General features: G+C 44.7%; 2 protein-coding genes across 2 annotated transcripts in view; both read right to left on the reverse strand.

Annotated features, from left to right (window-relative positions):
• The window catches only part of SCARB2 (scavenger receptor class B member 2), a 30889-nt gene extending 12153 nt beyond the window's left edge, over positions 1-18736 (reverse strand). The window contains exons 1-10 of the mRNA XM_080589233.1: positions 18464-18736; positions 11787-11944; positions 7953-8100; positions 6250-6438; positions 5395-5486; positions 4785-4904; positions 3621-3799; positions 2946-3064; positions 1499-1572; positions 286-337 (exon numbers count right to left, since the gene is read on the reverse strand). Of these exons, the coding sequence (XP_080445359.1) occupies positions 286-337; positions 1499-1572; positions 2946-3064; positions 3621-3799; positions 4785-4904; positions 5395-5486; positions 6250-6438; positions 7953-8100; positions 11787-11944; positions 18464-18580 (1248 nt within the window). The 5' untranslated portion in view covers positions 18581-18736. The remainder of the gene's footprint in view (positions 1-285; positions 338-1498; positions 1573-2945; positions 3065-3620; positions 3800-4784; positions 4905-5394; positions 5487-6249; positions 6439-7952; positions 8101-11786; positions 11945-18463) is intronic.
• Positions 18737-19088: 352 nt separating this feature from the next.
• The window catches only part of CCDC158 (coiled-coil domain containing 158), a 53245-nt gene continuing 46976 nt past the window's right edge, over positions 19089-25357 (reverse strand). The window contains 3 exon segments of the mRNA XM_080590916.1: positions 19089-20135; positions 21073-21124; positions 22628-22770. The gene's annotated coding sequence lies outside the window, so the exon portion shown is untranslated.

Here is a 25357-nt window from a genome sequence, read left to right on the forward strand (position 1 = left end):
CATAGAAGTCTCCACACAAAAAGATGTGATCCTGCAAGCCTTCTGCCTCTTCCTCGTGGCAAGTACTCTGCAATTACAAAGCCTATCTGACAGTGTTTTCCAGAACTAAACTTAATGCAACGGTCAACAAACAATAAGAGGGTATTAGTAAGAAACAACAACAGCTTCCTACCTATCACTATACAAAGCAACAGGAAAACATGCATTTCTTTCCTGGCTAGCTCAAAGACGGTATTTTAGCAAGAATAAACATGCCACAATGCTGCAAAGAAATAACATATTTACCTCATTTAGATACATCACTGGGAAGATTAGTGTTCGGATGTTGCCTGTTTCACTGTGTAAAAAAACAACAACAAGATATTATGTTTTTCCCACTTTTCAACTTGAGGGTTCTGAAGACAGATTATAATAGAACAATGAACAAGGAAACTGTCCTCAGAGAAACTCTGGACTTGATTTTCACCTCCCCACTCGAGCAGAACAATCTCAATCTTCAAAATGCTAAATAATTTCTGTTTTGGGATTTGGTGGCGAAAGAAAAAAAAAAAGGGATCCATAAGAGGCTCATTAATAACTTACTGAATGACAGATTTGTGCCAGTCAAAAGGAATGCTAAGCTAAGCCGATGTTGAAGGTTACTCATACTTGTAAAACACAGAAACTATTGTCCACACAACATGCACAGAACAGTAAAAAAAAATAAAAATAGTTTGGCACACATGAAATAACAGCTTGCTCCTAAGTTGTTTTAATGCAACAGCTCCTGGCCACTAGAAAACAAGGTGAAGAAACACTGACCATCCCATAGGGATTGGGGTAATTAAAACACTTCTTTTTTAGTTATAATATGTGGCAAAGCTGTGCCAATAAGCTGAGTAGCAAGGATTGCTGTAAGGACTGCCTGAGTCTCAGGACAAAGGTTTCTTGTTATCATACCAACGCAGTCACCAAGGCAAGGTCTTTCTCTCTGCCTGACCTAAGCCCTCCCTCCTGAGTTTTGGGTAGGACTTGCTGGCTGTTTTGAGACACACCACTTGATCTTCTACTTTGAAGGGGTTATTCCTTTTCATTTGGTTTTCACGTGGATACTGCTGAGAAGTGATGGCATCTGCAGTATTTTTTTCTAAAAGCTGTGAAGAATAGGATGGCATGTCCTCGCTGCAGTGAGCAGCAGCTCTCCGAGCTCTAGCCCCACTCCCTTGTGGCAGACCCTCTCTTGGAGTTGCATCAGTGTAATATGACTGATGCCACCACAAGCATCATGTGTAACTTGTCTCCAGCAACTTCTTTTCTTGAATACTATCTTTACTCTGCAGAAGGAACTGCAATAGCCACTTGGTCTGTGACTGAAGAGCGTACTGCCATTTGCAATTAAGATTTGACTAGATTTCTCTCTCTCACTTTCTCTCTCCAACCAATATTCCATCTGAACACTGCAGACAACTTCACTTTGAATATTAAATCAGGTCTGAGATATCCACCCTGCAGCACTTACAAAAATTCAGGTAGTTTTCTGACATGAACATTGATCTGCATCCGCTTGGCTGCTCGAAGGACAAGCCCTGTCAGCTGGGGAATAGAAGAAAGCAGTGAATTATTATTAATGTTATTATTTTTAAAGAGTAAGCATGAAATAATAGGCATTAGGAGAATACAATGTAACAGTTACACTGGTGTGGACTTGACAAGGCAATATAAGACCCACTTAGGGTTATTATTTATTTCCCTTCACCAAGGGAAGGTAATCTTGCAAGATACTCTTGTATCTCATATGCCCAGATTTCAGTCTGCCTCTGAATTAAGTAGATGTGAAGAGGCTACAACAGAAACAGGGTAACCCACACTTAAGCTACAGAGTGATCCCCCTTCTTTCAGATCTAGCTGTAGTTTTGAAAAAGGCTATCACCTACTGCTGCTTGTTCTGGTCTCTGAATACTGTGCGAAGACCCTGCAATCTCACACAAAAGAAACCTTTCTGTTTGAAGGGTGACTGAGAGATACCGGCCACAATGAATGGGAGCATACGGTCACAAAGGTGATGAGAACGAAACACTTCTCACAGTATTGCCACTGCTATAGTAAAGGTTGCAAATGGGTGCACAGAAATAATGTTCCTTGCTCAAGAAGCCAAATTTAGTCTGTGGGGGTGGATGGAAGCGAGGAGTCGCAGAGCTCATTTTACACTAATACTTCAAAAGAGCTGCATAACAGAAAGAGCTTGGCACCAAATCAGATGTCAAGCAGCATCTGCACTAGATGTTGAGAGAAACTATGCAATTTCCTCCATAGCAGCTTGATGAGTCAGACTCCTCTCTTTCTGTAAACTGGGGAGGTAATGATCTTGCTCTGTCCCTTGACCTACCTTCAGATGTGTGGATCTAGAGTACAGTGTAAAACCACAGACCATCAGCTGCAAGCTCCTTTATTTCTGACATCTCACAGTGAGATTACCAAAAACCCCACAAACTTCCATGAAAGACATAATCACCATGCTTCTGCATCTCTCCTTCCATGGCTCCATGCTATCAAAATTGAGTCCAGCATCCACTGAGTATTGATCTGCTCTCTTAGTCCACATACCCAGCTTCTTCAGCTTGGGGAAAATACAGTCAGGACAATACCCCAGTGGCTGGGATGGCAGGGTGAGCTGGAAAAGTAGCCTCATCTGCTTCTCAGAAATATTTTAGCCTCTTCATTTCATCAATACCAGCCTGTTGGCATCTCTAATTGCGCAGGCATGACAGGAAGAGCATTTTAATTCCCGTTATCCAGAAAAATTTGCTCCATACACGCACATTTGAATAGTTCCACATAAAATAACACAGCTTTGCTGAAGTCAATGAGGCTACATTGATACACATCATCCAAGAAGGTGACCTATACCTATGAGCTTGGATTTGACTGCATTTTAAAAAAGACCCTTTAAAAAAGGCTGTACTTACAGGATTGATGTCCACAAATGTCTCATGATATTCTTTGGTCGGGTGCATGCCCTCTATGTCCTCTATAAACTTTTGCTCTGCCTGGTAAAAATGTGGAGCTGATAGAAATATGGGAGCACCTGGAATATGAAAACATAGAAAATCACCATTTAAGAAAAGAACAGGATTTGAGAAAGTCTTTGAGGACCTCAAAACTCTTTGCACTGTGCTATTTACACAGTAAAGGCAAGTCCATTCTGGGGCTGCAAAATTAACACTGATGCCCAGTCCTTAGAAGAACCCAGATGTTCCCTTGTGCAGCATCAGCACGGCTTCATGGCTTGCATGCTGGTCTTTTCACTGGTCATCCAACTATGCAGATGTGACAGCTACCTGGATAAGAGCAGACTACAAATGCCCATACTTGTTCAGTATGGATCCTGGTACTTCCTTCTGATTTCTTTGATTTATATCATTGCTGGAGCTGATGACATCTCACAAGAACATCTCCCCTCAGATACATTTCTTCATTACTGCAGTTTAACACTAACCAACCACTTGCTGGTGACCAGTTCCACTGAGTACAGTCACATCCCTACAGGCCTCACCAAACTGTCCTCATTTATTTCAGTCAGAAAGGAGAAATATGTTGCTGCTGATGTCCTCCCAGTCTGCTTCCACCGCCTGGTAACATACCTTGCTTGCAGATGCTGACGTTGAGGACCCCAGTGCCAGGGCAGTTTCCTGGAGGCACACAGAATCCAGCATTGTCTGGGTTAATGGTGGTGTTGGCAAACACCATAGGAGAGGGCACAAAGCGGTAGGTTGGGATGCCTGCAACGCTTCCTGAGCTGTCATACACCAGGTAAAAAGATCTGCAAGAAAGAGAAGCCAGACTCAGATTTGTTAGTCTTGAGAATATGCTAATATCTGCTGCAGATGTCTCTTTGTTGATGCCTACTTATCTACTTCAGTTTACAGTAAGCTGTGGCCTTGGCCGAAGCCCATTCCAATGATCTTCTGTTAAATTTAACAGGCTTTTGATCATCACATACACACCTCATCATTCTGCTGCTGCAAGAAATGGACGATCCTGTGCTAACTGTGCTGCTCCAGGGATACTGACACCTGACTTTAGCATTTTGGGGCTTCGGCCATGTCCCCGTGTTCCTATTATGCGTTGTGTGAGGCAGTGCTGGTGTGTGCCACTGGGAGGGACAAGGCAAGGCACACGGTTGGGCAAGACAGAACAGAGGGGAGGCACAAATTTGGCGAGTCCTGAATTTAGCATAACACACATCCGTATTGACTTAAATAGAGAATTTCAGATCATTCTCATTCTCCACAGACAGGGAAACTTGGAAGGGAGGAGACCAGCAGGAGGAAGATAAAGAAGGAAACACCATGCTTTTTTTCTGAATATTGTTGCATTTTAAATAGCACTGCTTCAAGTCACACATCTCTGAAGAAGGCAATCTGGGTTCTCTAAAAAGCAGAACAAGAGAAGATTTTGGAGACAAATAAATTTCAGGCAAGGTTCATAGAAATCCTCTTCCCCTCATTACAAGCCTTGCCAGACAGTCCAGCCTGTCTTTCCAGTCATCTTTCAAATTTTCACTCTATCCTTCTTTACAAATAACACATCCTTAATTTGATACAGATTTTATTATTATTATTACTTTATTTATTTTATTTTTTGGTTTATCTCTCTCATCCTTCATAGCACAAATGAATACTGAATGCTAACCCTGCTAAATAAAACGATGGAAGGAAAAATATTAGCCTAACATAAAACCTCAACATCAATGGACATAAATGCTCTGCTGTAAAGTCTGAGTGATGACGTTTTCCTTTTCTTACCTGCAGAAATCAGAGGAGAAGATATAAATGTTCTCATCTTTGCTAATCAGTGGGTGAAAGGATGTCCCATCTGTTCCGTTGATCATGTTACATGACTTTGTTGTCCACCAATTCAATGACCTGAAGAAAACGAAGCAAAGAGAATACGGGTTAAAAGACCTCTGAGCAGTGGTCAGGCCAGCTTATGGTCTGGGCAAACAAGAATCAGACCTGTACAGTGCTAAGTCCTATTGCCTCAGCTCTGCTAACAACAAGGGGCATTAAAATGGGTTTAAATTGCATTTGTCTTCTCTTTAAACTGGCACCAGGCAAGTAAGAATCCAGGGAGGGGTGTCAGGGAGGGTAACCTGTGCAGTCAGGGGTTCAGAGGTGAGTGCTCACAGCAGTTTGTTCTCTAGGGACAGGGGCTGTCTTCTTTTCATAATTATATGACCCATACCAAAATACTGGAGGCCTGGTCTGAGCTAAGAGCTGCTAAGAACTACCAACAACCACAAAATAAATTGATTTTTTTTTTTTTGTAAAGAATGTAAAGGTGAACATTCTTGTTCAACAAAAATGTGAAAAGTGGCAGATTTTGACAGAGGCCTAACCACAGTGAAAAACTTACTCTTTTCCTTTCCATTCCACAATCCTTGAGAAGTTAAGGTAGTTCCTTTCCCCGCTTAGGAAAACATATTCTCCATCATCAGTTCCATTCATCTGCAAACAGATACGTAAGTTTTTAATCACTCCACTTGTTCTTTAACACCTGACTGGTAACAACAGGGTGACAGGAGACTGAGCTGCCATCACTACAAATCCACCACAGGAGTGATGGACTCCCCTGAGGTAAGTGCAAATCATTAAACTTCACCTTGAATATAAGTGAGGTGGACATGACTGTGCTAAATTCCCACCCCTCCCAAGTGAAGGGAATGCAACATTAGGTTAGCCTTTTTAACCCTTTGAAATTTGCCACTGAAAAAGCAGTCTTTAACAAAATAAACCCACAGAAGATGTGTGCTGTAGATATTTTTGAGAAACAAGGAGTCCTCCCGGTCCAAGGTGACTTACAGAGACACTGTGGAAGCCAGGAATGGCTACAGCACAGAACTAATGTGATCTCAATTAATTACTGCGAAGGAAATTGGTCAGGAAATTTTCTGATAGTTTGCACAAGTGGTGCCAAAAAGGCCATGTTATTCAAAGTGAGCACAATCAACAGTGGAATTGTTTACATCCACTCTTGGAAAGCTTATGTGTATTTGACAAAGGGAAGTGAGATAAAACACTCGCAGCTGTGCCACAGGCCAGTGCGTAAGCACAGCCAAATTGAACAGGGAACATCCTTTTGCTCTGCAGCCTGCCTCCTGGCCTCAGCCTGGGAGCAACCTTCTCCACTGGCGGGTGATGACAGTCCCAACTCTGTAGGAATGACATCACCCCTAATTTAAAGCATCCGAAAGTCTCTTACGCCAGTTACCTTATTAAAGAAACCAAACACTGGATCGATCTCGGGATGCAGAAGATGAATGGTTGACAGCAGCCTGTCCTTGTAGCCCCACAGTAATTCATGCACTGTGCGAACTGTAAACAGGGATTCTTGGTATAGGAGCAACAGCACCTCTGTGGCAAACTGAAGAGAGGTTGCCCTGGTCCACTCCATTGCAGTCTGTCAGGGGATTAGAATCAGGGAAAAATGGTCAGATTTCATGTAGAATAAATAATTACAGCTGCATACAAACACAGACACACACATTTCAGCATTGCACACATTTGAATTGTATTTTCAGTTTCACTATTTCCACTTGCGGCTAGTAATGTGCTGGCTAACAGGTTCTTCAGCTATTCTCCTCCAGGGATGTGCTCCTGCAGACTCCTGTTCAGCTAAGCATGGGCACACAATCAGTTTGGTTCTGTGCGACTGAATTCTGTAGGCTTAAGAATGCATTTAAAGTGAAACGTGCAAAACTGCTTTCTAAGCAGCTTGAATTTCACAGGTGTATTACAGCTGGAGATGCGCTTTGAATTTCAGCCTTAGGAAATTATTGTTTACATTTTGAAAAGCAAAGCCTGTAAAGATGGGCATTTCTCTAAAATGCAAACAATACCAGAATTTATTCCCTTCGTAGTAATTTTACAACATGTATTTAAAAAAAAGGCAAAAACAAAAGAAAAAAAAATATTCCTTGGGTGAGCCAAGCTGTAGTTCTTCTAGTACAGCCTGTTACAGTACATCACAGTCAAAAATCTGAACGAGAGATAATACTTGCTACCACTCAAATGCCTGGGAGGAACTGTAAATACAGTGACTGTATTGTTTGCAACTCGTAGTAAACTGCGTTCTATCTAATGCCATATAGAGAGAATTTATGTATTCATTCATAAAATCAGACAGACATTGTTAGAAATGCCAGGCAAAATTGAATGCACCCTGTAATTGAAGTCAATTAAACTAGTATGGGGAGTAAAGGCTTAGTTACACAACCAGCAAGTATTTTGGTACTGTCTCATTTTCTTTGCAAGGTATGACAGCTTTGTACCTGCCTGTTCTCATGCTACCCCTGTGCGAGACCAAAAATAATGGTCTGCCTCTCATCACCAGAATGAGACTGCCTTTGCAAGGTTGTCTCACCTAATACAGATCAGGGGTGCCTGTCTTAATTGTAACTTTATTCTCGCAGCACCTTTTCATTCTTTGTTATCTGAAACCCTTCTACTACCTTTTTTTTTTTTCCTTCAGTTTGTGATGCAGGGCTGGAGGCAATTTCTGCCATTTTGACTAAAATAACCCCAACCAAACAAATATTCCAAGCCTTCTCTTTCAAATGTCTGAGTTCCTCCCACGTATTTGAGATCACTAACTCCCTAATTTCACTTGGTCACGAAAACCCAACAAGCCTGATCTTAAGCTCATCTTAAGCTCATCTCTTAAGTGTGTCAGCTCTCAGCGCAGGAATGTGGTACTAACACTCAGAGGTCTATGGGGAAGGAAGAACATAATAAAAAAAAATCCCACAACATTCCACACCAAAACTGAATGCAGTATCTGCCTCAGACATAAGCTACCTCTCTAGTTCTTCAATCACCTTTATCTACCACAAAGGGAGAGACAGTACGGAGTGACAAGCTGTAGGTGTAAAGTGAGTTAGGATGATTTCCAAGCAGAAACGGAGGAAAACTCACCACTGCAGGAACATTAATTGTTCTGATGAGATCCACTTCAGGGTCTCCAACTGACTTCTGAGGCTCAAATACGTATGTCTTTGGATTCAGAGCAGATACTTTGGTGCCATTGTCCAAAAACTGAACACGCACTCTTGGCCTGTATTCTCTGAGAAACAAGAAAGTTTGCTCTGTAAGCAAGTTAAACATGTACAAATGACATTAATTGCAACTTGTGGCCATTCTACTGCTCTAAGCACACGAAGGGTAGGATTTTCAGATCGCTGGCAGTTGGTCCGTTTTTGCTGCTGCTGCTGTCAGCAACACAACTCCCCTTTGTGTCTACGTGAGCTGAATTAGACCTCACAGGGTACTTCCAAAAATGCCACCCCACGCCCTAATTGCACTTCATATTTTTACCTTGTCTTGAAATACCTCCAAGGAAAGAGAACAATTTCAGACAGTACAGAAGGATTTAGAGACACTATATATAAGGCTTTTGCCTCTTTGCTGCAGGCAAAATTTGCTCCCAGGCAAAATAAGATGTAGGCTTCACCTAAGTCTCATTAACCTGACCTAAGAACCTACCAGAATCTTTCTGCTGGTGTCCACGTACTTTGCAATAGGGCTTCTGGGCTTATGTGTGACACAACAACAGAACAAGCCTCGTTTTAGCTCTTCTCCTTTAATTGTGAGGTAGCAATCCTGGATGCAGCAGAAATTCAACTGATTTTTTTTTTGCCCTGAACTGCTGGTACTGTCTAAGCAACAAAACAGACGAGCTACAAACGAGCAACAAAAAGCTCAGGATTGCTGACAAACAAGTCGAATTGGCAAGAAACATCAAATGCTACCTGCTGGCCTAGTAAGGGAGTCAGATCTTAATCACCCTGAAGCACATGTCATAACCATAATTCAGTGCATGGCCAGGACCATTTTCCAAACAAGAACCACAATTCTGCAGAACTGGCAGGCTTAGGTTCGCAATGAGACGCATATCAATCTTCAGCAATCCAGAAAACAGCAGTGGCAGGTCGTCTTCTCATGGTGTGATCCTTTCAGCATAGGACGGAGGTGAAATAGACCATATTTCATCAGTCCACATTCAATCAAGAGTTTGTTGACTTCTACATTGCTTTGCCTCCGGAGTAAATTTTAAATCCCAAGACGCAAAGGTGAATTATTCTGCAAGAGCCTGTGCTGTGATGTTCTTTGCTCATTTCAGATCCTAGATGCTATCCTGGCTGCACTAGATCTAATTAATGCAGCTTCATGACAGGCTGTATCACTCTGGTTCCGTCTTTCTAACTTAAAGCAAACTGGGAAGGCCCATGAAATTATTCTTCTTAGAAATCAACCATTTCCCACCTCCCCTACAGAAACTATAGTGTATCTACTGCTCTTAGCATCCCTACCTCCTAGGAACTTTTTGGTCAGGCTACACTTTCAGCTTGATTTGGAGAGTCTCTTTCACATCAATCTACTCGATAGCCTAGGGCTTGAACAGAGGGGATGGGAATGGGCAGTTGTGAAGTGCCTTACCTAAAATAGGCCAGAGTTAGCCTGAGAAGCCTCTCCAACTCTAAAAAGTCTGCAGAGGAAAATAATACTCCCCGATTAGGGACACAAGGAGGAGGATCTGAGACGTTAAAGATAAAAAACTGTTAATGTGTCCAAGACCGGATAATATTCAAGTGTTCTTTGGGGCTTGGCAGGCAAGCAGTGTGCACTTCAGAATGAATTATTTTATATATTGCAAATATAACTTCCAGGATTTAAAAAGACAAGCACTACTGCATTTTAGGTACAGAAACTATGTCTGCACTAACTGGGTTTGCAATTTATATGGGTCAAACCTATGAACTGTTTGAAGCTTAACCATGCAGGATGAGACTGTATTTAGCTGTCCCACCTCCTCTCTGCCACTCTTAGACTTTTTTCCCTGCCTGTCAGGGATGGTTCCCTTCCAGCCTTTCTCCCCAGTAGCCCATTTTATAAAACACTGAGCCATGCACTTCATTTTAGAGCATTTTGGATGTTGTGCTACATACTAATCTGGTATTCATTCTGTGGCTCTAGCATGCAGTATGTTCGCAACATCCCTCCCTTCTCCCTCTCCTCCCATGCGCCTCCTCTCTTTCCCCACCCACCGCCGACAGCCTGGTACAGCAGCAGCAGCAGCCAAGCAAGGATTAAAGAATCTATTTCTTCCGCCAGGCAGAGCGCAGCACAGTCGAATCCTGTTCGGACACGTCAGAAGCGGGCAAACCAAGCGAGGCAGGAGCAACAGAACCACGCAGCGCTGGAAGGAGCAGCCTGCCTCCTTCAGCAATAAACAAGTCGGGGAGCGCCTGCGTCGCCCGCCCCAGCCCGATCACATGCAGCCAGCCTGTGGCGTGTGCTGCAGGGGAAGGCTCGCAGCGAGCCACAAAACAGCAGCTCAGGCTGGGCCTCCCCTCGGGCATGGACCAAGCCATCCCACGGAACTCCTCCATGGGTAAGGTGCAGCTTCACAAAGCAGGCTGTGTGTGACGCCTGGAAGATGCTGAGGAAAGGGGAAAAAAGGAGCTAGAGAATGGGAGTGCAGAAAAGCAAGGGCCTATGAGGTTTCGTGTAGGTCTTTTACATCTAGAAGCAGCCCTGTTTATCCTCCTGCTAATTATCAGCATTATACTACAAAGACCTGAAGGAAAGCTTGGGAACTTGAAAGCTTCTCTATCTTTTCCCCACCTCTACGAGTTTATCTAATAAAAGGTATTTTGCCAGAGTAGCACATGTAGTTTGCCAAAGCTAAACAGACACAGTAATGAAAAACAGAGATGGGAAAAGATTGAGGGCAGAGGGTGAAACAAAACTGAGCTGTAGGAGGAGAGCAACAGAGCGGGAAGACATACTGCAGAGACTGAGGCAGCCCGAAAGGCTCTCCCTTTTACTCTACAATATTTTTAAAAATACTGACAACCAGATCCTGATCATTCTGCAGCTTAGGTAGCGACAACTCCTTCTGGCACTGAAACTGGTCTGAATGAATGTCTGACCAGTGAGACTGCCAATAAGAAATCAACATTTTTGCCATGGTTCCCCTACCTCCATGAGTTCAAAGACTGTAACACCTCCTGCCACAGGACTGCTCCTGGTTTTACACTGCTGCATGCAGTGGAGCAGGATGAAGCTCCAAAGGAAAACTTGTTTGTAAGGGGACTGAAACCTCTCCACATGCAGCAGACTCAGACTGCTCAGTGTGGAGCCATACCATGCAGAAGGAGAGTCATGGAGGCTAGATAAGCTCCAACACTGCACGTGGCCTTACTGAGTCCTGCCATCTGTAAGAACAGTAGGTATTTCTGAATCTAAGTAGGTTTCATAGTGAGGGCTGGTTAGGGGAGTTCCCTTTAGTTCCACACTAACTAGTTTTCTGTCCACATTTTTAATGATATGAGTTGTGCAATTTCAACTAGGAACTAGTTTCTGAGTGAATCACATTTTTATGCAACACTCCTCTCTGCTTACATCTCAACCAGTCACTGCCTTTTCCCTCACAAGACAGCAGGCCACGATGCAGAGAACTTCCTCTGTGTTCAGCACCTGAGGAGCAGCAGCACACGAGCAAAATCTTGCACTAAATCTAACAGAAGACCCTGGCTGAATCTGAAACTGCTTGCAGGCTGTTGATGTATCAGCCTAGTTGCACTGTGCAGGTGGTATATGACCATTCTCAGTAGAATAAATTTTCAAGCACACATTAGCAGCTAGGTTTTCTCCTAGAATGGGATCCCAAACATTCTGGATCTCACTTCTTTGCCTCCTTACACACAACAGGTTCAGTGAAATGTGAATACAGTGAAATGGTCCTACCGGTAGGTGTAAGGCCCTTTTTCCTCTACAAGAGGAGTAGCTCCTTGAAGCACTTCTAACGGATTTGTCACATTAAAAAAGTAGAACTGCATGTAGACTGGTGGAGGAGGATCTTCCCAGGCTTCAAAGGTTTCTGTGCCATTTTTTAATACTGTTCCCTGAAACATGAGAAAGACAAATCAGCTGTTAGTGATAGACGCTGGATAATATTTACAGGAAAGAGAGGAATTCTCTGTCCTCAGAACAAGGGCAAGCAACACGATTGGAGACCCCAACTCTACAAATACTTTGTGCTTTACTTTGAAGCACCTCACTAAATACCAACAAAATCAGGCATATGCTACAATGCTTGCAGCCTAGGGGCATACTTCTGTTGGGATTGTTTTTCTGCTTCTTCCTACAAACACTTCTGCCTGACATTTTTCAGAATGAAGACTTATCAGCTGTTATACAATGATCCTCTTGCACTTTCTATATGAGCAAAAACCTAACCTGGTGTGAAACACCACAAAACATACCCACATTACAGATAGAAGAAGTGGAAACCAACAACGTGAGGCCAAGAAGTCCTAAGAGACATCTTAGGAGGAACAAGGTCAGAAAAGAAGCTTAGATTCATTGTGTTTATGATTTCTTTGCCTAAGAATGTCACATTCCAGTACACCTGTAAGATTGTCTCCAAAGCAATTGGACTTCATTTCTCAGTGGCCTGGGAGGAAAACCTGTAAGTGATAGAAATTTCTTTCATTTAGGCAGACTGGGATTCACGCTTTTCTGAGGTCTCTGAATAGGGCAGAGATTCTTTGTATTCAACACAACGTGGGCCTACAAAACAGGAGCTGCAAATCATTATTTTATTACAGAAGCACTTAAATAACGATTCAATAATTCCTTTACCCACCCCATGTTATAAGGAAAGTCACAAATGTACCTGCATGTGGCTCTATTAGGAATACTTAACACAGATCTCAATTCCTTATTTTATTATCATTTAATTTTATATAAAATTTACTGCAACTATAGAAGCGTCACCACCGCCACCAAAATCAAAGCTTTTCACGTTTTTAACACTGTTACTGCCAGTGTTAGAGTTAAGAAAAAAAATGGCTTGCAGAGTGGAATTTTCAGGAATAAGTACAAACAAAACTGTATCTTCGAAAATCATAACACTAGTAGGCGGAAGAAGGGAGGGGGGGATAATTTGCAATTAAATGGGTCTCGTCAACACTTGCTCTTTTTATTCTTCTGAGAAAACAAGTCAAATATTGTAAGTACAAAATCAAAGGCAGGGCAAACTGGCCAGCTGCCATGTCTTGGTTACTGTTTATGGGGTCTTAACTTTATCAGCCACAGGATTATCAGCTACAGCCTCAGGACTCATCCTTGGCCTTCCCACTGAAGGAGTTGTTTTCTCTGCATGCAGATTTTAATTTTGAATGATTAGATAAAGAGAAGACCTTTTAAAAGAAAAACGTATTGGCAGGAGCTTGGAATGGCAGCAGTATTCCTGAATGGCAGTGAAAGCCAACCCAGCTGGTAGTACTCTGCAGTTGCAGACTGCTTTCCTCTGAGAATCGCAAACCCTGTATTCTGTGAACACCACCAAAAATAATGTTAGGCATGTTTCAGGTGCTTCGCGCATTTCTTTGGAACTATCAGCATCTCGTATACACCATTTCCTACACAAATCAATGCTTTTGACCCTGTTTTCTTGCAATCTTATGCCAAGGAAGCTCACGTTTGTATTCAGACAGAGCCTGCATGAAGCTGGTTTGTAGGATCAGGAACAGAAAATCTCCCTAAATCAGGCATACTGTTTCCATGACACTACCAGAAAGGGCTGGGAGTGACACAGCAATGTATTTAAGATACCTAGAGATAACTGAGATAGCTTTTCCCCATACACAAATAACCACAGTACAAAGTCAGGGGTTTCAGAGGTCTGATGTCTGCTCCTTTCATAAGTTGTGTACAGCTCACATTTCTCATGTGCATGAAATACATTTGAGCATAAGCTTGACACTGATAAAAAGACTAACTCTTGCCTGTCTTGACCTTAACTCTCCCCATCTAGGAATTTGTACTATTCCCCAACAACTAGTAAGCGTATTCAGGGCATCTGTTTGCTGCTCAAATTGCTCTCATATGAGGCAATTAAAGTGAAAGATTATTACTCCCTCTAAATTGTCAACATTTAAAAAATACAAGCGCGCCCCAGGCATATTAATTCCAGTTTTAGGCTCCAGTCTATCCTTTATGAGAGGGATGACATTTACCAGGTGCAGGGAGGTCACTGCCCCATGCCACTCTCCTAAGCTAGACCGAAAACAAGAAGCTTCCCACCTTGATGATGAATTGCTAAACGTAACATCAGTTTCTCTCGTGCTATATACATATACACATGCACCAGACTACATGCAAAGAGCATTAACAGGAAGGGAATGAAGGAGTTTTCCTCTGGAATAAATAAATAAATGCAGGTCCCTGAGATTTTGAAATCTTAAGTGATCCCCTGGGAGATGGCTACAGAGCAAAAGGGTAGTGAAACCAAGCCATCTGGTGATTTATTTGCTGGATCTGCGTAACACTGTTTGGATCTCCCACAGCAATGACAGTGTATTTTTAGCTCTGTACAGTGACAACACCAGTTGTAAACCCAGATTCACAAACTTCTGAGCAGGACTCAGATACACTGCCATGAAATTCTCAAATAATAAAATATGGCAAGCTCTTTTCTTCAATTTTTCACCAAATGGTATCAGGGGCATTTGGGTCTGCCACATGATATTAAACAGCCTGGGCCTAAAAGAAAAATATGAGCATGGTTTTTTTAAACAAAACATATGTCCATGTCCCTCAGCTGATGGTATCCTGTTTAGCTCTGCTGACTGATTCACAGAAGAGTAGGATCTGATGTTACCGATCATTTTTTTGTCAGAGGCTGTGGTCACTGGTAGGTTAGGAAGGCTTCAAAATACTAGATCATAGGACTGCTGCTTAATCTGAAATATGTAAAAGATACAGCCCCACTGCAGTTATTGTTGCTGTACTGAACAAGGCCTTTTCTCTTGAGACATTTACATGCAGGAACAAGACACGCAGAGTATTCAGAAACCCCAAGTCAGACACTAGTCCTGCAGGCAGTAGCCCAGAGAGGCCTCAGACTCAGAGATCCTGTCTCACGGAGATGCAAAGGTGCACCAACTGCAAGATCACCACCCAAAACCAGTAGATAACATCATGCTGTGTCCTCACTCAGCAGCACAGCAGAGGCTGTCGTTTCCAAGTGGAGTCCACATTCATCTCAAGTGTACGAAAACATCTGTCCTGCTGACTTATTTATCATGCCAGGCCTGAATTTGCACCAGTCGCATTCTCTGGTGATTCCATGTCTTTACAAAGAGGAATAAAAAAGGCAGTTTATGCTCCCAAATGTAATTGCAGTTGGTGGTGTTCACTGGAGTGGAAAATGATGCTGAACTTTTTTGGAACTTGTACAGAAAATTAAATATATACATATACTTTTTTTTTTTTCCTGGAACTGCAAAATGATCTGGTTCTAGGACATAGTTTTATACATCCATCTGTGACAGAAATAAATTGCAGCTTCTTAAAAGGAGCAGTAGGGTAAACCTTCAGACCAACAACAGCAGACTTTTCTGACCCTGCACTTTGGGAACTGTCTGTTCAAAAGAAGCATCTCAACTTGTCATTTTTCTAAGCCTCCACAGTCTAGTATTTCACATTAAACAAAACCTAAAAATGATCAATACATAAAATAAATCAAGGGATAAAATATCTTCCCCGACCTTTTGGGCCCCAAATACTCCTGACAATCCAGCTGTGGACAGCTGGCAACAAAAGCCCATTGAAATTTCAAGGGGTTAGAAGACTAACCATTTTCTAAATTTATCAGTGTGAGGCATGTGGCATAAACAGAACACTTGAGGTAAAGGCACAAGGGCTGATTGCCCAAGTTTCGCATTAGGTGCATAGCTCAAGGGTTGTTATAGTCATACACTGCATGCTTATGGCAGTAAAATCCATAACCATATAACAAATATAGAGCATAAAGCAAACACTGCTTGCAGCTAGGAAGGCTTTTCACCTGTGGGCAGCAATTTTACTCTTGTTCATTCCAGGTTTTTTTCCCATTATTTGCTGGAATTTCAGCTGCTACCTCTGGTAACTAACAGATACTGGACAAGATGGACCAGTGGTGCTCGAGTTCACAAAAAGCCAGTAAGGCTGACACGTAAGACAGAGAATAAATCGGCAAGATTTGAATCCTTTCTGGAAAGGGTGCTCCCACTGTCCTTGTCACCACACATCTGCCTACTGACTTTCCAGGGGGTGCAAAGTTGACGCCCTGCTGGATTCCCCAGCCTCCTGATACACCTGCTGTCTTCCCGAACAGACTTTGCTTTGCCTGGAAAGGATGCATCACACAAATCCCCTGGGTCAAGTCGACGCATCCTCAAGGCTGCGTAGGTGCTGGGTTTGGACACACAGGTGCTTCAGCTGGTCCATAATGCAGTCATTTATTTAAATTTACTTTACTGTCAGTCAGCACTGCTGGAAAGCCTTCAAAGGAGCATGAACTACCCCATGTAAAGGACAACCTCTTTCTGCAGAGAGGGTGTGGAGGCTAAGAGGGGCCAGCATGAAACTCATGAGCACAGATGACATTTCTTGTCCACCGCCTTGTACTTCAGAGCAATCAGAGAGCTCAGAAAGCTCTAGTCTTGCCACACTGCAAAGGCAAAACTGAGATTTGTCTATTTGCACAAGATTTTCTAAGCTGCACACATGGTTACACAAGAGACAGCAACTTCCTAGGCCACACACAAATGAGAAGAAGCTCATGTGGGATAAAGCACGTGGAAAGCAGCAGAATCAGCAGAGTGGCTGGGAGGGAGCACACTGCTTTGGGGCTGAGAGCTGTTCAGGAGGGTGTCACTGGGAAGCACGGGGAGCAAGATGCTTGATCCTGTGCAACGGAGATGCATGCTAGCGCGAGCTGAAAAACACTAAGCAGGAAAAGACTGAGCTCTAGGAACTGCATCCTGCATTACTGAAAGCTCTGCAGAGTAACTACGAAGTTACTCTTACATAATCAACTGTTAAGGGTAAGGAGTTGTGTAGCTAAGAGATAATACGCGTAAGGAGGATCACACCTAATTCCTGACAGTCCTACGCTGCTGCCAAACTATTTCTTTTTACCCCACTGCTCCTGTGGTAAGAGCATGAAATAGACTTGAAGCCCTAACTTCTGCTGTGATACAGAGGCTGACAGACTCCTTTCCTGCAATATAGGAGATGGAACTGTAGATGTCTACGCAAAGCTGCACTGTTTGGCTTGCTTTGCACACAGCTTTGCACACACAGACGTTCACATCAGTTCACATCTGCCTTTCAGACTGCCTGGAGAAGGCATGAGCTGACAGTCGGATGACTTCAGGATAAACCACCCATTCCCCATGCTGTGCTCCAGCAGGGCAGAAGCACTTACCTGGGGACAAACACTGCAGGAGCAGCTGCACGAGTAGTTCCCGAAGAGCAGCTGACACCCTGGCAGGCTGCATGACACCTAGGGAGGCCTGGTTTTGTCTATCCCCTAAACCTTAGGGATACATTTCAAAGTGCAACTTGTTTTAAACTGACTGTCAACCTAAAAATGCCCTCGTTAAGCCAAATTGGTGTAAGATAACACAACACAGCTTCTCTGTTAGGAAATGCTTGCTGTCAATACCTTGAGGAAAAGCACAGTGCATCAGTTAGGACATTACAGGGGATGAGCAGACTTCTGTCACCAGTTAGACAATAGCAGTGGTTACATCACATCATTTGTTAGCACTCTTGGTTTCCCTGTCTGAATAAGAGACAATATCCCTCAGACTAGGCAGATTAGTAATAATTTACATGCTTCACAGACATTTTAAAGGGAATAGCTAATGAAAAGTGCTTCAAGTAGGGGAGTTTCTAACACCATTGCAATTGACCCTTTTCAGTGGACCACCATATAAACCCAAAGGGCCAGCATGAGAGAGGAACAACAGCTAAGGCAGACCATGAACAATGAGGGCTCTGCAGTCGTAACAATACCAGGATGGGTGCTCCCAAAGTTTGCTGCAAGCAGCTTTGAGCAGCAGGGTGAAATGCCCCGCTGTCACCACCCAGCCTGGGGAACTACCGCGCGTTTCAGCCCAGAGCACACCTGGCGCCGTACAGGCAGCAATAATGGAGCAGCAGAACAAGCCACTCTCTGAAAGCTGCAAGAAATTTATGATAGACATGGCAGAACAGGAGGCAGGAGGGGTGCTTTAGGTGTTCCCTGCTCTCCCTACGTGTTGCTGCTCTGGAGCGGGCCCCTCATTACAGCAGCTGCCTCACAGCCAGCAAAGCTGCCTCGAGAGAACTGATTTTTACTCATATTTACTGGATTTTTGCCCAGCCCAGCCCGAGCCCCCACCTGGCCAGGCGGTGCGGGGCCGGGAGCTTCGCTCCCCGGGGATGCTCCGGCCCTCACCGAGCGCGGCTGGGGCGAGGAGGGAGCCTGGCAGCGCCACCCACCAGCCCCTTCCCTCCCTCCTTCTCCTCCCGGGGTTAATCTGCGGAGGGAATAAACCCGTCAGGAGGGACGGGGGGGGAAGGCGGCGATCGGGCCGTGCTCTCACCTGCTTCACCTGCAGGTCCACCACGGACTGGAAGACGTGCGCCACCAGCAAGGAGATGCTGGCGATGAGCAGCGTCAGGGCCAGGACCCCCGCCGTGACGAGGCACAGCGACTTCATGGCCGCCGCCCGACGAACAGGGACACAGCCGCCGCCGCCGCTGCCGCCGCCGCTGCCACAGCCGCCGCCAGGCCCCGGGCCGGGCGCAAGGGGCGGGCGGCTGCCTCGCCACGCCTGCCGACGGGCCGGGAGGAGCCCCCGGGCCTCCCCGGGCCTTCCCCGGGGCCTCCCGATCCGCGCTTCGGCTCCTCAAGGCCGGGAGGGCCTCGGCGGTGGGCTGGGAGCGAGGGGAGCGGCCGTGCCCCTGCCCGCGGGAGGCTTTGTGGTGCGGGGACCTCCTCGGTCGCTGCACCACGCTCTGCTGGTCAGGGAAGGGGGAAGTGTGTCCCAAAAGGCATTTGTTCGTTCCTGCTGGCAGGAATTCCTCCTGCCTGCTCGGGATGGACCTGCCAGTGGGCGTCTCTGGATGCAGCAGGAGTGCTTCAAAGGTTTTCTGGAAATCGAGCAGAAAAACAGCTGCCCTTCAGGAAGATGGTTAGGGGAAAACTTGTAGGGAACAGAAACTGCCTCGAGAGTGAATTAGGCTTCATAGGGATCAGCTTCTACCCTAATTCAATACAGATCAGTTAAGCCTATCATAAGAAATAAATTGATGGATCCCTTTCTCCTTTAAAAGACAGTGGGCACTGCTGCTCCAGCTTCCCACCCGTAACTGCTTCCTGGAGTACTGCTAGCGGGAGGGAAAAATACCCACAGCAGCGGCTTTCCCAGCACCTCTTTGCTATTTGCCCTCCGTCACAGCCTTTGTATTTCACACAAGGAAGGAAAGCCCCAGTGATACAGGACTCCTGGCCCATAGCCACAGTCCTGATGCTACCAGCGCTTTCATTTCTGAAGCCATGAGCCAGTTCCCTCTCCTCCCGCACTGCCAAATCGTGAGGCTAGCAGCTTGCCATCATCAGCCCGGTTCAAGTTATGCCTTCCCTAGAAGCAAGCAAGTAGACCATCAGATGGATTTCCTGTTAAAATCGACTGAATTGTCCTTTATAAACATTATTTCCTATCATTTTAGTTGCTGGGGACACTGTTATGTTACTGTGTCGTTTATTTGCTTATGAAAGTTTATGAGGTCACCTTTCACAACTGTTTGGGAAACGAGAATGACTGTGGTTCCCCCCACATGGTAGAAGAAGGATTGTTCTTCCAGCAAGTGTTTATTTAGATTCCCACTCTCAAGTGGTGATTTTCACTCAGTTTCTTCACCATCTCCCCAAAAAGCAAGCAACAAAGTAAATAAAAGAATCCCTTTTTGAAGGTTAATTTAACTACACCAATAGAATTGTCCCCCTGGCATAATCTTCAATGGGAATTCCCCTTCTGAAACCATAAACCATCCCTTATGCCACATTGTCCTTGGTGGGATGTATGATGTAATGATGACTTTTATAAGCAGGTGTCTCTTCCCATAGAACATTAAATATTCTCTGTGGCTACTGAAGCAGTGGAGTGGAGACCTCGTTCTTTTCTCACCTAAAGTATTTCAGCTGCTCCGTGACTTGTATTTTCTATTGAGGATGTCCTGATGCGTGCACTCAGAAGTATGTCATCAGGCCCACTGTCTCCAAATCAGAGAGAGAGGCAAGAAAAACAAGATAAATACAGAGGAGAAAACACTTTTCTACTTATGCAAGGCCATTTTTTTCATAACTATGTATCACAGCCATGAGGCATTTCTATTAATAATGTTAAGGAGGATGCTGGTTTATGCAAACGTTTTTTTAAAAATGTAAATTTGCTTTGCCATTGCAATGGCACAAATGCATTAAGATCAAGCAATGATTCCTGCAGAATTTTGTTTTTGCTTAATTCAGTGTTTGGATTTTATTTGTTTGTAAAAATCTACCCATGTGATGCACAAAACTATGCTGTTTCTCCATACAGATTTTCTTGATTCCCAGTGTGGATTATTATTATTATTATTTTTTTTGACAAACTATTTTACCTCTGGAAGTCAAGAAACTGCGTACTAGCAGTTTTATTTAAAATAGCCCCGTGAACAGTGACTCCGCCTCTGAAGTGCAGCATGGGAATGCAGTGGGTGCACTGCTGGCTCCAGGCACAACACTGTGTCATAATTACAAACCCCTGAAACAAGCAGAGGCATATCTTCCCTTTCCAAAATCCCAATGATATTGCAAAGGGAAAAGGCAGATACGGCCCATATTCAGAAAAATGTTTAAACATGCTTATAGGAAAGTCTTCATGTCATCATTCTTTTTTCTTTCTTAGCCCCTTCCATTATTCCTCTGTCTCCCCACTCCTTTCAATTTTTATCACAGCGTGCCACAAAAAGTCACTGTCTCTTCTTCCACTGCCATCATCCACATATACTGCCAGGCTCCCCTAAATTTTGCAGTGTCTCATGATGAAAAGGGCAAGATTTCCATGTGGAAAAATGATATGAGAAACCTTGTTTTAAAACTAAATCATGGATGGAATATTCCCGTCCCATGCACTGGGAGAATCTTTCAGAAATAAAAGTCACTACTTACTTAGATAGTCAAGTGTCTTCTTCAGCTCTGTGTAACACCAGCTCCTTGGGGTCTATATAAGGAAGGAAAGAGCATGTCAAAGAAGAAAGTAGGGAATCGTATAGTATGGTGTCAGCCAAATCAGGATAGATCCCAGAAATCCTTACTCCAATTCCTGTTATTTAATAACTACTAGATAATTCTTTAATGAACGTTTTATGTTAGCCACAATGGAGGGGTGGAGGCAGTGGATAGGAGGGGTAGGGTACTTTTGGTTTCCTCTTCATTTGCATTCATGTCACTTCATGGATCTCTGGTCTTTTCCACCCAAGATAGGAATCATGCTTGTCCTAATTTCAGAATTGGGTGCTGTAATCATCTGCCACTGCTGACAGACCTGTTCACACCAAGTCTAACTGGATCCAAAGCTTGCTTTTCTTCCTTTAGGAGCTGTGACCTGAAGGCAGAGACTTAAAACAGCCTTTCCAGAACCAAGAGTTTTTTCATCTCAACAGTGAGAATGTAATTGTAACTAGAAAAGTGTTTAACTCAACAAATACTCTACTCGTTTCTGTCCAATCTAAAACTTCTGTATGCTTTTCCACCCGTCTCCTCCTGCTGGGTGATGTTTACAGCCTGCTTTCATCTGTGTATCTGTGGTGCTCCATTTACTTTTACCTCCACCACTGTGTTACTGAATCCTACCTTTATTTTCCTTTGGGATGTTCAATAGAAGAAGATCAGGGGTAAAGATTGTAGGGACTGAGATCTAGTTATCAAGAACGATGTTTTTATGATGGTGGAACATCCCCCTCTTTTGCATACTGCCAGGAGTTTAACCACTCGCTGCCATTTAACTCAGCCCAGCTCGCCAGCAGACCATAAATCATATTACAGGTAACTTGCAGGTCCTTAACATTTCAATTTTCCTGACAGCTCACCACAAAGAGCCCCTGCTGGTTGGATGTTTCCCAGCGTGGGCCAAGAAGAATAGCAGAAGGTTTACATGCAGTACACTCCCAGTCTTAGAGGAGCAGCTCTTGGGAAACACCCAAGTGGATCAGGATTATACAAGGAAAATGCTTTCAGAGACAGCTCATCTGCCTTTCAAGCCCAGCTAATCTACGTGCTTGTCATCAATGAATTTACACATATTATGTATGTGTCTGGCACTGTATGCATAATTAGTAAAATAATAATGTAATTATAAGATACTGTTTTCAGCTGAGAGTTGAGAAATTTCTGAAAGGCTTCTAAGTTGGTAGCGATCACATTTCCCTGTACTCAAGCTTTACCTCATTACTCCCACGCACAACAAACTGCTGGCAGGAAGGCAGTTCACTATAGGGCAGAACCACCCTGCAATTATTAGGTTCAGCAGAGACCTTGGAAAGGTCTGTGAGCAGAGCTGCTTTCTGTGGGCAGTAACTTTGCTCCTGGTTTAGCTGCACATGGATGCGCAAGAAGCGAATGCACCAGACAGACCAGGCACTGACTTCCAGATATGGGACTAGGACTTTTTAAGAGACAAGAGATTTAGCTACAGCACGTTTCTTCTGAGGAAATTAATACTTACTGTTATGAGAGCAGCAGCAGAAACATCCTTCGTTCTGAAGTTTGGTCCTTCCTGACTCTCATGTATTTGACGCTCTTCAGCCAAATAAGCACAGACCTCATGAACTGTAAGCCAGACTTACAAACACATCCCTCTACAGGCACCTGATAATTGGGATACAGATCATGTAGTACCTTTTAAAACACATGCACATGGCCATATTCCTCATGATTTGAGTTTTACCAAAATTAGCAAGTACAACTACTCACACCCATCAGCTACTTCTCCTCTGGTTTGCTGCTTCCCTGACTCATCAGCTGCTTCTGCATATAACTTAAACGCTTCTGCATAGAAGTCCACATGACTCAGAGATGACAAGCTGGGCCACCTGCGGAGGAGGACGGAGCATTGCCTCAGGCCACCTTTTCCTCTTCACACAGATTTCTCTCCCCACTCAGCTTCACTCCCTTCTAGACCACAATTAATCAGCCCCCATCCTCTTCTCCCTACCACGTGGACCACCTGCCCATGCTCTGTCCTCTTCTCTCAGTTACACATCCGCTTTTAGCTGCTGCCACAGCAATGCTAGAGCCCTCGCTGCTGAACTAGGGCACTCTCAAGCTGACCATGGCCATGCTAGGGGGAAATACGTTGTGGGGTGGGAGAATGCTGCTACTGGATGCGTAGCCTGTGCTGCTCGTGCCGGGCTGTGACCTGGCATGAAGCTGTGAAACAGATCTTGCTAGGAAAGGAAGGAGAAGGAGCTTGGGGAGATGCACTGGGAGTATGGGAGACCCTGTTTTTTGGCACTGTTGGGGCAACCTAAATGAACTAACAAGTTTGCTGAGGACCCGGCTTTCAGTGTCAGGCCAATGTAATCTGTAAATCTACTGCCAGAGCTTCACTGCCTTAAATCAAGTTATAGCTGTTAGACTGCATGTTCCTCCAATGCAGGTTGCAACAGTCAAGAACACTATCATCAAAGCTTCCCAAGTGCTTGATCTCACACTCTTAGGCAGTAAGCCCTACTCTCCACCCGCTTTCTTCCCCAAGGACACCTCAGGTCATGGGAAGAGTCACTGTAGCTCTGTAGATTAGAGCCCATGGAGGCTGACAGATCTCCTTCAAGACCACAGATATTCTGTCGGTCCTGAAGCAGCGGCAGGACCAACAAGGTTTGCTTGTTCTGTTACTGCTGAGCACTGCAAACAGCCTGGAGCTGCCAGGAGGACCTTCTGCACACCAAGTGACAGGCACAAGTGCAGCAGCACCCAGGGAGAAACCAAGAGCTCAGATGAGACGTGCCCGTGCTGTTCACAGTCGTAGAGCAAAGAGAACCTGCTGTGCCCACGCAGAAAGAAGCCAGCCACAATTCAGAGCTCAGCTTTCTGATCTGCAACAGCTGGGAAGGCACTGTGTCACCTGGCAGGGCTCCTGGCAGACCTGGCAAACGTGGGAATGGGGAAGAGGAGTGTGTGAGACACGTGTCCCAAAGACAGGGCAGAGAAGCCAGAAAGAGCCTGGGGAGGAGTTACATGACCGAGAGCCTCTCCCTGCCCTGCAGGCGCCGCTGGACGCAGTCTCCTAGTGACCCGGAGCTCCCGTGCTCTGACCTTCCGTGCCGGGCAGCCAGGGCCTCACGGTGTGGAGCTGCTGGGATGAGTGCAGCCCCGTGGTGAGTGGGATCAAGGCAGCCAGCGAGGTCCGGTGAGGACCCTGCGGTCCTTCATTAGCTTTCATCTCTTTCTGGCCTGTTCACTCCTGCCTCCAGAAGCTCCAGCTGAAGTAGACCTGTGCCCATCAGAGTCTGTGGGGTTTGAACAAGAGTTTTTCCCTGGGAAACAGGTCTGTGGGAAAATAGGGAATGTAAGCAACTCACTTTCCTCAGCCTCCAGCTTGTAACCTAGTACTTTGGCTTCTGAATGTCGGCATCTAGCACTGCTCCTCTCTCACACCCTGAGCCCTCGGAGCCTGAATGTCCCTGCATGTTTGTTATTCAGCTTGGGCGCCAGCCACTGAACTCCACTGCCATGTTCAGTGGAGCTGAAGTGTCACAGCACAGGCCAGATGTGGTTAGCCCTCTTTGCCTGCTTACACCTCCTTATACAGTCAATATTTCCTGCAGTAACTGGAGGTCTTTGATTTCAGGTACAAAGAAAAGCTGTCGTCAAGGTTCTTGCCCACGCACACCAAGCAGAGGTTCTCCGACTCGCTTAACAGCCAGCGCTGGAGGTTCTTAAAAAGTGGTCTGGATGATTTCAGAAGTGGCTTCCCTCCTCCATGTGATAACATCATCATCCAGGGCACAAAGGGGCTTTCTCCCGTCCTGCTGCAGAGCCGATCCCACCTGGCTCAACAAAAGGCACAGAAGACACCAGCTAAACCCAAGTGCAAGCTCAGGTCAGAGCTGGAAGCTGGGAAGAAGTTCACAAAGGAGACTGACCGTCACCCAAGCCACGACCCTCAGTTATTTCACTCTCATTTGAAAGATGGCACCCTTCCAGAAGTAAAGACAACATAGTTGCTGCTGTTCTTCCTTGAAGTAAACACCTGTGCAGTACTTGAAATGCAAAAACAGTCCAGGATTGTGTTCCCTCTTGCTTTATAAGCCCCCTCCCCCTCATTATTAATTACAAACAGGAAGCCAACAAAGTCCACATCTCCACATTACAATGTATCTCTGTTCTTACCATAGAGAGAGATATATATAAGGAGCTGGCAGGTCTCTGAGACACCTTGCTGACATGGTGA

This window comes from Anser brachyrhynchus (assembly GCF_964034855.1).
Source record: "Anser brachyrhynchus genome assembly, chromosome: 4".
Lineage (NCBI taxonomy): Eukaryota > Metazoa > Chordata > Aves > Anseriformes > Anatidae > Anser > Anser brachyrhynchus.